Source organism: Spermophilus citellus, assembly GCF_964194105.1.
Source record: "Spermophilus citellus genome assembly, chromosome: 17".
NCBI classification, from domain to species: domain Eukaryota; kingdom Metazoa; phylum Chordata; class Mammalia; order Rodentia; family Sciuridae; genus Spermophilus; species Spermophilus citellus.
Window position 1 is genome coordinate 64819401 of NC_138199.1, and position 12865 is coordinate 64832265.

Here is a 12865-nt window from a genome sequence, read left to right on the forward strand (position 1 = left end):
TATCAATGACCCTCTGTGAACATAGGTGTCTATACTGCTGAAACAAATTTATAAGCATCTCTATTTTAAAAAAAAAAGCCTTATTGAGGTGTATTTTAATACCAATTCAAAGTTTTTGATGTAGATACAGAATTGTGCAACCATCTCCAGTATCTTTTTTTTTAATAGAACAATCTTCTCCAATGTCCTCTGGCCTGTGAGCTCAAGAAGGCCAGGGATCACATCTGCCTTGTTTATTATGTCATCCCTAGCATCAGGCACCCGGCAGGAGTTTCAATAAAGTATCTGTGGAAAGAATACCTCCATGCAGGTCATGGGGGCGCACGCCTGTAATTCCAGTGGCTCAGGAGGCTGAGGCAGGAGAATCGCGGGTTCAAAGCCAGCCTCAGCAAAAACAAGGCGCTAAGCAACTCAGTGAGAGCCTGTTTCTAAATAAAATACAAAAAATAGGGCTGGGGATGTGGCTCAGTGGTTGAGGGTCCCCAAGTTCAATCCCCAGTACCGAAAAAAAATTAGTTTCATGATGCCCAAAGGGCCAACCTAGAACTTCCATATCCCTAAGTTTTATAGATTCAAGAAATAACTACTTCTGTCCTCTAGGGAAGACTTTCACTTCACTAATCTCCAAGTGGTGAGCAGAATGGTCCCCCAAGATTCCTGCTGCCTGGTGGGCACACCCTGCATAGGCACAATCCCTCTCCCTTGAATATGGTGGGCCTAGCCTAACCAGGTGAGTCCTTGCAGAAAAAGAGAGAAGAGGGACTCAAAGTTGTAGCAGAAGCTCAACTGTTGACCTTGAAAGAACACAGTGCCAGGCTGTGGAGGAGGCCACAGAGCAGGAAATGGCAGGTGGCCTCTCGGAGCCATTTTCTAATTGATGGCCAGCAACCTTGGTTCTACAATACAAGACACTGAATTCTGCCAACAACCATACAGGCTTGGAAGAGAACTCCAAGCTCCAGAAAGAAAGGCAGCCAGAGGGGGGGCCTTGATTTCAGCTTTGGGACCCTCAGCGGAGAATCCAGCCAGGCCATATGCAGATAGAAACCGAGATGACAAGACGGGTGCTGTTTTAAACCACTGGTCTGGTACATAGTAATTAAAAAATAATAATATATTCCTCTGGAAGTTGGAAGGAAAGAAGCCAGATTGCTTAACTCCTTGGAATGGCGGACTTCAAGCCTCTCAGGGGTGTCGCAAAGGAATTTTTAAAGGAGGATTTTTTTTAACATAAAAGAATCTCTAGTTGGTAAAATTTTAGGTGGTTGAAACTTTTTGTTTTTTTAAATCATAGGTGGACACAATATCTTTATTGTATTTTATGTGGTGCTGAGGATCGAACCCAGTGCCCCACACATGCCAGGCGAACGCTCCACTGCTGAGCCACAACCCCAGCCCAAAACTTTTTAAACAGAATTTTTTTTTTAGTTGTAGTTGGACACAATACCTTTATCTTATTGATGTATATGTGGTGCTGAGGATCGAACCCAGGGCCCCCCACGTGCTAGGCAAGTGCTCTACCACTGAGCCACAACCCCAGCCCCTAAACAGAAAAATTTTAAACAGTATAAAGAAAGATATTTAAGGTCAGATTTCCCACCAGTTTCTGGCTTTCCCAGTTTCCATCCATCCATCCAGCATATATTTACCCTGTGTGGGACCCTCTGCTGAGCAGAACTGATTGTCCATGTGACAACCACAGGCCATATGTGGCACTTGAGCCCTGCAAGTGGCCAGTGCCAATTGAGATGTGCTGGGAGTGGGAAATGCACACTAGGTTTCAGTATGCAAAGAAAATAAGTTAAACTATTGTATCAGTGTCTTCTCATGTGGACGACCTGTTGAAAAGATGACCATGGAAACGAATAACAAAATAAGAACGAATCAGGACCAATGCCAAGAGGAAAATCAGCACAGGGGAAATGGAGATAGCAAATAATGGGGGAAACTATTTTATTTTATTTATTTATTGCAGTGCTGGGAAACTGAACCCATACTTGCACATACTAGGCAAGCACTCTATCCTGAGCTCTATCCCCAGCCCAGGATGGAATGATCTAGAAAGATGATTCTGAGATGACATTCCCCTTCTAGACTCACAAGCTTGCTCTAGACTGTCAAGCTGAAGCATGACACTGGCAGTGGCTGGGCGGGTGACGGGCAGACAAAAGCAGCTGGCTGGTTGCCAGCCTCCATTCCCACTGGGTTCCATGCAAATAGTGCCCCTGGAGGTGTGCCCCTGCAACCCTGTTTGTATGAAGTGCACTTTTCTATATACTGGAGTTTGTATAGAATGAAAAGTAAAATTTCCAAGATAATTTCTTTCAAACAACTTTACATTTAAAATTGGTTGGTAGTTTTAATATTTATCATATACTTGGTCTTGTTAACCTATGAAAACATCTCCACTTGGGAATCCCACAAAATTCCTGATTTCCAGGGTGAGACAGGGCAGGTGGTTGGCAGTCTGCACTCTGAAATCTGCCTTTTCTCTCCCAGGGATGGAATTTGCCAAAAATGCGTACAACTGTCCTGACTTCTCTATAAATCAGCTGTTTTTTTAGAACTCAGTCTTTTTCTCCCAACAGGGGCGGGAGTGTTGCCTAGTTTTCAGAATGGGTTTCAGAAATGCCTGAACCCCAAAGACCTCTAAGCCACAGAAATCAGGCCAGAGTCCCTCAGGCCTCCCAGGGCACCTGTACCCTCACTTAGGTGACTACAGCAAAAAAAAAACCTGGACATATTTTTTCCAGTAATTACTACTCCTGAAAAACACATCGACTGTTTGTCACTGTGCACACACTTTTTATATTTTAAAAAATAAAAACAAGCATGGGAGGCTGAGGCAGGAGGATCACAAGTTCAAGGCCAACCTCAGTAACTTAGACCCTAAGCAACGTAGTAAGAACCTGCCTCAAAAGAAGAAATTAAGAAACAAGAAGGACTGAGGATGCAGCTCAGTGGTAAAGTGGTCCTGGGTTCAATCCCCAGTACCAGTAAATAAATAAATAAGAATAAAAACAACAATTTTGTGATCCCTCCTCCACACATACACTTCCAGACACTCTAGGGTGCCAGGGGAGACCTCTGATTGAGTTCTTAAAGTATATTAATTTTTTTACAGCTGTCTAGAGGGGCTGGGAGAGTGTGCTCAGAGGTAGAGTTAGAGCCCATGCTTAGCACACACAAGGCCCTGGGTTAGATCGCCAGCACCAAAGGAGGAAAAAAAAACCTACAAAAAAAGAGTATTCTTCATTCTCTTGAAATAATAGCCTTCCTGAAAGGAAGACTACTCGCTTTTCTCTGAATATCAATAATATTCATTCCATCAAATGCAGGGTTTTCTAATTTGACTTTTAAAAACCTTGGGGACTTGCTCGCTGTCTTTGTAATCAAAAGCAAAAATTAATTACTACCACACTTTTAACTGGGGTTTCATTAAGGACAGTGTGGGGTTTTTTTTTCCTCAAGGCCCGGAATCTGTTTCATGTGACAGTCATGCACACCCAAAGCGCAGGGAAAACACAGCGTCCTTCATGCACAAAGTCAACTTGGCTGACCTGCTGGCAGGACAGCATCTGTCCCTCGCTGTTCCATTAGTGGTGAAAGGTTTACACTCATCCATTAACCTGCCCTCCTTCCCCTCCCTGCCACTCACCACTGAGGACACAGCCTTGCAATATAGCCGGGTGGCATGAGGAGCACTGTCCCTGGCTGTGGAACAGGCAAAAAAGCTACCTGGGTCACCCAGAAATCAAAGTCATGAACCTGGCACCAGTCCCTCCCACTAAACCAACAGTCAGGAAAAGAAGAAAACACACACACACACACACACACACACACACACACACAAAGAAAAAGGTCCAGTACCGCAAAATAAAAGGGGGGTCAGGGCTGGGAATGAGGCTCTGTGGGACAGCGCTTGCCTGGCATGCGTGAGGCCCTGGGTTTGATCTCCAGCACCACAAAAAAAAAAAAAAAAAAAATTAAGTAAAAATAGTGTTCATTCTTAAAAATACATTTCCCAAAGTCCATTGATGGGGAGCTCTGAGGAAGGTCTAAGGACTTTATATTCAAGAGTGCCACTCTACAAGCAGCAAAGTCAATGATACTATCCAACGTTTTCAGTTCCTTTAAGAATTTCTGCCCCAATGTTTCCAGATGCATTTCACAATAAATTGTTCAAACTGAGAACAAGGGGCACCGTGAGCATTCTGGCATCTCCATTCGTGTTTCTCCAGAGGTGGCACCACCCCAAATCCAAATCTGTTCTCAGAAATGTACGAAAGAGAACTCTCCAGGGACCGGAGGAGCCTGGGTAAAGTGCACTGGCTCCCTGCCAGGCAAAGAGCAAAATAATATTCTGTATGAAAAAGCTGTTTTTTTCCTTCTTCTTTCTCTTTCTTCATTTCTTAAAGGGGAGGGGAATGTTTCTGTTTTCCTTCATTGTGCACCAAATCCCTAAAGACCACAAATCCCTAAAAGTACACACATTAATATTAATGCAATCACAATAGGAACTGTTATACAGTAAAGAGAGAGAGAAAAAAGAATAGAAATTGAAGGATGCCTGTCTTGGGTAGTTTTAGGATGTGTTTAGCTCGTGGGAGGTGTTTCTCTTTTTACTTTTGGTATGGCTTAACCACTAAGCCATACCCCAGCCCTTTTTATTTTTTACTCAAAGACAGGGTCTCATTAAGTTGCTTAGGGCCTTACTAAATTACTGAGGCTGGCCTCCAAGTATGATCCTCCTGCCTTAGACTCCCTAGCTTCTGGGATGACAGGTGTGCTCCACACTGCGCCTGGTGGAGGCGTTTATCTTACTAATAAGTACCTTTCTCAGGGAGGGATGATCTCCCACATGCTCCAGGGAATCCTAAGGATGCTGAGTAGGATGCTTGGACCAGTAGCAGCCCCAAGGAACGGTGGGAGGGCAAGGAGGTCCTAAACAAGCTACACATCCAAATGCCGCCCATAAAACAACCAATGTCTTGTTATATGAAAGCAGTTCCAAATATAGAGTCCCCTAGCCACCCTTCCAGTTCCAAATACTGTTATATGTCCCTTAAGCAGACACAAGGTCAGAGTCCTCAAAGCACCTTCATCTAGGGACTGCCCCGCATAGCTGCTGTACACCTAGGACTTAGGGACAACACTGTCTTCCAACAAGGACTTCCCAAGGAGGGAAAACTGCAGACACTGTGGCCTAACAGTTAAACAGCTTCCCACCAGAAACTGGAAGACCCAGGTTCCAGCCTGAATTCTGTCCTTAGCCTTGAGATGACAACTGCTGTGCCTTCTGAAGTCCTAGGGTTCTTGGTAAAATGAAGTGGCTCAAGTACAAACCATCTCTGCTAAACAGCTCTTCTCAGTCTAAAATTCTAGAATCTATGTCACCAAATGCTTCAAATGTAGACAATGACAACTTTCTCTTTATAGCAACCATCAGCCCCTAGGGACCTTCCCTGTTCATAACTTTCCAAAAGGTTTATATTTAGTTCAGAGAGGACTACATTTAACACAAATGAGGCTACCCCAATGAAGTTTTTTTTATTATTATTAATCTATGGGATGTTACCTCTTGTAATTTTTTTTTTTCATACTGGGGATTGAACCAAGGGCACTTAACCACTGAGCCACATCCCCAGCCCATTTTGGTTTTTTTTTTTTTTATTTTGAGACAAGAGTCTTGCTAAGTTGCTTAGGGCCTTGCTAAGTTGCTGAGGCTGACATTGAACTTGAGATCCTCCTGCCTCAGCCTCCCAAGTCCCTGGGATTACAGGCATGTGCCACCATGCCCAGCTGTAATTCTTTATTCTAAAATTCATATATATCTATATATTTTTTTAAAGATAGAGTGAGAGAGGAGAGAGAGAGAGAGAGAATTTTTTAATATTTATTTTTTAGTTATCGGCGGACACAACATCTTTGTTTGTATGTGGTGCTGAGGATCGAACCCGGGCCGCACGCATGCCAGGCGAGCGCGCTACCGCTTGAGCCACATACCCAGCCCCTCTATATATTTTTTAAAAATATACAGATATATATGAGTATATGTGTGTATATACATATATATATATACACACATGTCTCTCTCTATATATATATGTGTGTGTGTGTGTGTGTGTGTGTGTGTATGGTTGTTGTTGTTGTGCTGGGGAGTGAACCCAGACCCTTGTGCATGCTAGGCAAATGTTTTACTACTGAGCTACATCCCCAGCCCCAAAATTAATGTTTGCACACAACAGCATCTGATCTAGACTGTATTTTAACTTTATTTTCTTTGATCTCTCATAGCTCTTCTTTTTTCTTAGAACTGGGGGACATTTTTAAGTGTTAAAAAAAGGCTAGAGAAATATTAGAAGGCAGTACAATCTATAACAATTCAAGGCCTCTGATTTTTTATCTAGTTGAGGGTGCTGAAACTATCTGTTTTCACGGAATAGTTTTTCCCTTTCCTGAATTCAATGCTACTGACAGGCAAAGAGCAGATTAAGGAAAAACAAATAATGTGCCTAACCAGGACTCTCCTGGCTTGGCTGTTAACTAATTGTGTAGCTTTGAGCACACAAGTATACTCATCTGCAAAATATGAATAACAACACAGCAGCCCCCTAACTCCCCAGCACCAGCAGGAGGTTAGGTAGGCAAATGATAAGGTCAGAGACAAAGAACAGACACTGGCTCTCCAAAACACAGGCATTTGCTTCATTTGGGGGGGAAAAAAAACCGGACACTGCTACTAATTAACTCTGGTGGTTAAACAGAAGCAAGATGCTGAAGTTCCAGATAGGTTGAACTGGGTCCAAAGTGAATCAAGAAGTGAAGCACAGATTAAGCCTCCCAAAGTCTAGTTAAGCTGATGATGAAGGTCTTCTTCAAAGGCACCTAAGCTGCCTCCCAGTGTCCAGTGGTGAGGTCAGTGGGACTTGGTGCCAGGAGCAGTGGTGGAGACCAGAGGATCTGCTACCAGCTCAGCTTAGGGACCTAACCTGTGGCAAGCTAGGCCTACTTTCTTTATCCATGATCCGATTTGATTAATCTGAATTCTTTCCTCTGTAAATTGCCCCTTTGCTCCTCTGACAGAGTAGAAAATGACTTCAGCATATGACCTCACAGAAAATGAATCATGCTTGTTTTAGTCCAAATGAATTATACACAAAATAATTTATAATTATACACTTAGTACAGGTGGAGTCTGATTTTGTTGGCCAGTTAAGAAAGGCCTCCTCCAATATCACTCAAATGAGATTACTTCACTGGCTACTTGTGGAAGCGCTCCGCCTGGGGAAAAACACCAGGCCAGCCCAGCGTGCTGGCACACCTGTAATCCCGAGAAGGGCAACCTGGAGGCCGGCTGCAGCAACTTAACAAGACCCTGTCTGAAAATAAAATATTAAAAGGGCTGGTGGTAGAGCACTCCTAGGTTTAATCACTAGTACCGCAATAAATAAATAAATATGTAAATAAACCAGGATAAAGAGACTTTGTTGCTAAAAGAGAAGATTCTAGAACTGGTTCTTTTCTTGACTTATCACCTGCATTTTGGGGGCATTTCATGCAGTCCTAACATGTTCAGAGATTCCAAACTCCTATCCATCCTCAGGAGACCAAATACACATACCACCTCCACTCTGAAGGGTTTTCCCAGGAGGTGCGAAATTTCCACCTTTTCTATTCATTTGCCTCCCTCATGCCCCACAAAGCTGTGCTGTTCTCCATTTACAAGGTCAGATTCACCCCCCAACCCCACCCCAAAGACACCTCTGCCCACCCACAAGGCTTCCACCCTTCATGACCCTCCTCAAAGGCCAGCAAACTCCCAAGCTTGGTTGATCGTGATGGTGGGAGCTGAGCTCGCCCTCCTTGGCAGCCAGTGTCCCTATGAGACGTTTTGTAAACTCTGGGCTACTTTGATCTTGCCTTGGATTGTATTAGGACCTTGCCTTAACATTTGTTCCAGATGACAAACGAAGATAGCCCCTTTACAAAATGCACCTCCCCTTTCACAAAGCAGTGACTCAATAACATATCCGATCGCTTAAATGCATTGTATTTGAATACGAATACAGTTTGGTCGCTGATTTCATTTGTGTTGTCACACCAAAACACACTTGTGAGTTTCAAATTGCTTCGACTGGCTTCACGCTTCCTCGCTGTCCCTGGACAGACGCTAAGCAGTTGCGAAATCACCAAAAAGGTGGGGAGGGAGAAGGGGAACTCAAGGGAAGACCGGGCCAGAATAACCCTCATGAGTCACCATTTCCTGGATGATGGAGCTCGCTGCTTGGGGGGATCCGAAGAATGGAAGCCGAGTAGCGTTTGGAAGCCGAGCCCCCGCCCGGCAGCTGCAGGACCCGGAGCCGGGACCCTGGCCGGGCACCGCGTGCTCGAGCGCCCTCCTGTGGTGGCGCCGCAGCCCCCGCGGCTCCGGGTTCGCCCGCAGACCACGCTCCCCGCGGCGGAAGAAACAAGAGACGCAGAAAGTTTCCTAGCCAGGTGGTTTGCAAAAGGACAACCCAGGTCCCCGAGGCTTGATGCGCGGGCGTGGCGGGAGCGGCGCCCAGGCCAGCAGCGACCACCAGTCGCCTAGACGGACCCCAAGGGCTCCGTGATGCTCCCTCTCGGGGCTGAGGGCCTCTAGATCCTGAGGGCACCCCGCACGCCGACCTTGCAGCGGGGGGCGGGCAGGAGTGGCAGGGCCCACAGCCAGGGCAGGGGGCCCCCGACACCCCAGCTACCGAGCGCGCATGGGTTCTTGGGTTTGCTTTCTCCGTTTTCTTAATTGGTGGGAGGGGGCGCACCAGCTCCTTTTGGCGCATTGTGATCCCCAGCAGTCTGGTTTCTGGGTGCCTCCAAAGAGCCCACCTGGAGTCCACTGCCCCACCCAACGCCGCCCTCCCGCGCTGGGGTGATAAGTGGAAATGGCAAATCCTCTGCCTCCTCCCCCTCCAACCCTCTGGTTTGGGAGGTAATGTTCCACCCGGGTTTCCCTGACACCCGCAGTGGACCTCGGGCCGAAAGGTGGCGGCGGGAGACCGGCACCCCGGGGCGGGGGAGGCGGGAACGGGCGAGGCCCGGCGCGGCACCTACCTCGTCCACGGTGAGCGGCATGCAGATCCGGTACTCCTTCAGCAGCATGGTCCTGCCGGCCGCGGACCTCCGAGGCGGGAAGCGGGGGGCGCCCCCCCAGACCAACAAGGCTGCCGCCCAGGCGCAAGGCAGGGCGCTCCTCGGAACCCGCGGCGAAGCAGCCTTCGCGGTGCGCTCAGCTCCTGGCTTCCTCCTCTCCTCCCGAGAGCATGTCAAGGTTTGGGTCCGGTGTTCGTGGCTCCCCCGCCTCCTTCCTCGCCGAGGTCGGTCCTCCCGGAACGCGGTGTTGCAAAGTCGGGAGTGAGGGAGGGAGACCCGCTGGAAACGCTACGATCGGCAGCCTGGGGCGGTAGGAGCGGCCGCCGGATCAGGACATGCCCGGCAGCGAGCGAGGGAGGGGAAAAAAAGAAATTTCCATAAATTAAAACAAATGCATAAAAGTCACTCTCTCGATCCGCCTTCGAAAGCAGAGCAGACCCTGGCTACCCGCCTCCTCCGACCGGTCTGCCCAGTGCTAATGTCACCAGGAACACATTGCAGCCGGATCCGGAGATGCAGACTTTCCAGACAAAGGCTCGAACGGCTCCTCTCTCCGGGCGGTAAACAAGATTTCCTGCTCTTTTTAGGGCCAGTCCCTGAGTCGTTCCAGGGCTCGGCTGGAGAAAAGGGAAGCAACCGCCGCCGCCACCCCTCGGCTCTGCTGTGCTGGGGCCCCGGGTGCCTCCAACCTCGACTGGCTGTTGCTAGGGGCGGGCGAGAGGAAGCTGGCGCCTTCCGCGCGCGTCCCCTCCCCCGAGTCCCCTGGCTCCCCGAGCGCGATGCGTGCCCGCGAGTTTGCAGCCACCTCGCTGGGGCCAGAGAGTCCGCGCAGAGCTGCAGTGTGCCCGGGGCCGGGGAGGTGGGTGCGGGAGGAGCGAACGCGACGAGGCTGACATCAGCAGCGGCCGCGGCGGGGAGGGTAGCCCCATCCGGCCAATGGGGAAATGGCAAAGAATGTGGAGGATTTAAACAAAACAGCATGTCTCTCCCGGGCTGCTGCCAGACTGCAGGGCTGCCCCGGAGCCGAGCCTGCCAGGTTCCGGGGAGCATCGGAAAAGGGGGCTTTGAGTCTGTTTTCAAATATATCCTGGGTGCCACAGTGCCCTACCCAGCCACTCTGGGAAGCTTCTGGACCCAAGGTACACAAAGTGTCCCTTGACCTTAGGAAAGTCTTTACAAATACCCACCACTAACGTTTCCACGATAATCCGGTAAGCAAGGCCAATGCTCGAGAGGAGGTGGAATTGAGAACCCTTCCTGGGTTCTTAACTGGTTCCAGAGAAGGAATCCCAGGAAATTAGGAAGTGCGGTAGTGCGAATGAAAAATAAGTATAAATAGAAAAATAGACATGAACCCGACGTCGCCTAGACCTCTTCTGTCACGGCTTTGCAATCTGACTGCAGGCTTTGCCGAGCAGAAAGAATAGGTTTTCGTGTCAGCACTCCTAAGTTCAGAAAGTCACAGTGAAATGTCAATGAAAATGCCTGCAGTGTTGTTATTTCATCCATATTAAACAGATCCTTCATTTTAACCACAAGAAGCACATTCTTTAGTTACTCAGGAAGCAGCAAGTTGCTGCTGAAGTCTGTTTTTCATTTGTCTGGTATTTTGGAGCTTGTTTTTCTGAAAAGTTGCTAGATGAAAAAATGCATCCGTTGCCTGTATGAGAATAACTGTAAGCATCATCTTTTCTCCAAACAATATTCACACCCTAACGGTCCTACAGCTACTCAAAGAGCTTGGATGGCACTACAGATGGTTTCTCAATAGTATAATATTACAAATTATGATCAATAAATCCACTAACCAATATAATGATGATGGGCTTGTGGCTAAGGTCATTGCAATGACTACAATTAATTTATAACTTTAAACATCATACAAACCCTGCTAGGAAAATGACACCCTTATCCAGTTTTTATTTAAGTGAAACTATTTTCTAGATAAATGCCTCCCAGAGTTGGCTCAGAAATATTCACAGCAACTAATTAAAGCTAAACCGAATTCCTCGAGGTAGAAAATCTAAATTTGACACTGTAGTGTTGAATAATAACACATTGAAAGTCTGTGATACGAAGCAGCTCAAGCTGTTTTTCTTTTTCTACTTCTTACTTGAAAACAAGTGTAGCTCTGGGCACCTGATCATTTTTGCAGAAGTAACAAAGCAATGCAATACATTGCCACCATCCTCGTGCACACAGGACATCACAGCCAGGTATGTGGGCTCCATTCCTGTTTTCCGAGGTGTTTCCTGACATTGATTCTAGAATGAAAGGTTCTGATGGAGTGAAGGAACTACTCTTGAGTTTCCCAAACTGTAAATTGTCATGTACACGTGTCCTTCTGTATCCACAGGAAGACTGGTTCAAGGATCCTCTGTGGATACCAAAATCCAATAAGTTCAACTCCCTTTATAAAACAGTATAATATTTACACACAGCCTACAAATATCCTCCCATATATTTTAAATTATCTTTAAATTACTTACAATAAATAATACAATCTACATACTGTATAAATAGTTGTTATACTGTGGAGAAGAATGACAAGAGAAAACATCTGTACATGTTCACATGCATTTTTTTCCCCAGTATTTTATTTGTTTTTGTGGTGCTGGGGATTGAACCCAGGTGCACTTTACCACTAAGTTCCATCTCCAGCCCTTTTTTATTTTTTGAGAAAGGCTGGCCTTGAACTTGTGATCCTCCTGCCTCAATCTCCCAAATCACTGAGATTACAAATGTGTGCCACTACATCCAGCCTTTTTCCAAATATTTTCCTTTGACAATAGATTGAATCTGCAGATAGGAAACTCACAAAGACTGTTGGATGACTCTGTTTCCTGTCCCATTCCTCCTGTTGTAAGGTGACATCTCCTTTGGATTCTCTTCTACTTTGCCCATCCACATGCCTGGTCGCATTAATCTTGTGCAAGCACAAAGCTCTAATCCCACCATCTTCATAATCTTTTAGTGATTCTCTGTGGTCTACTTGGCAGAAGCGTCAAGGCACTGAATCCCTTTTCCACAATTAGCTCATTACGCTTCCCTAGCCCTACTGCAGCCACACGAGACAAATCTGGTGGCTGGAGAAAGCCTCATCATTCCGGTTTGACCCTTCTGCTTCATCTCATTGCCTTCACGGAGAATCCCTCTCCCCAGCTCATCCCCCAAGCATGGATAATCTGTGTTCCTGGAAAGTGATTCTGACGGCGATGTGCTGGATGGGTTAGGACAGGTAGCAGAAGCAAGAGGTGATTATGTTATTATAATACTATAGGAGACGTGGGGAGGACGAGACAGAGAATGAAGAGGATGAATTCAAAAGATCTGGACAGGAATTGGGACAGATTAGTATTCACTACAACCATGCTTGCAGGTGGAGGGCGTAGGGAGAGTATTCATTCAGAACTCATTCACTTTAAAGGGGAGAGCGCCACCTACTGGCAAAGAGCGATTACTTAAAAATGTTTTAAGTCGTCAGCAACTATGGCAGGAGAATTATATATATCTTTGTTTCTTTTCAACCGATGCTATCATACTTAAAAAGGGTTTTGAAGGTGTTGCTGTCATCATATGGTTATTAATAATGCACTATTAACAACGTGCAATATGTGGCTAGTGATCATCATGTATAAAAACAATAAGGGTGGGGCACAAAGAGCAAAAAAGGGGAACAAAGAATAAAGTTACCAGAGGGATGATATGACCAAAAGGAAAAGAATAGTATGCT

General features: G+C 46.5%; 1 protein-coding gene across 1 annotated transcript in view; it reads right to left on the reverse strand.

Moving 5' to 3' along the window:
• Nucleotides 1–10897, reverse strand: part of PITPNC1 (phosphatidylinositol transfer protein cytoplasmic 1) — a 252415-nt gene extending 241518 nt beyond the window's left edge. Inside the window, exon 1 of the mRNA XM_081270313.1 lies at nucleotides 9094–10897. Coding sequence (XP_081126439.1) covers nucleotides 9094–9141 — 48 coding nt within the window. The 5' untranslated portion in view covers nucleotides 9142–10897. The remainder of the gene's footprint in view (nucleotides 1–9093) is intronic.
• Nucleotides 10898–12865: the final 1968 nt, after the last annotated feature.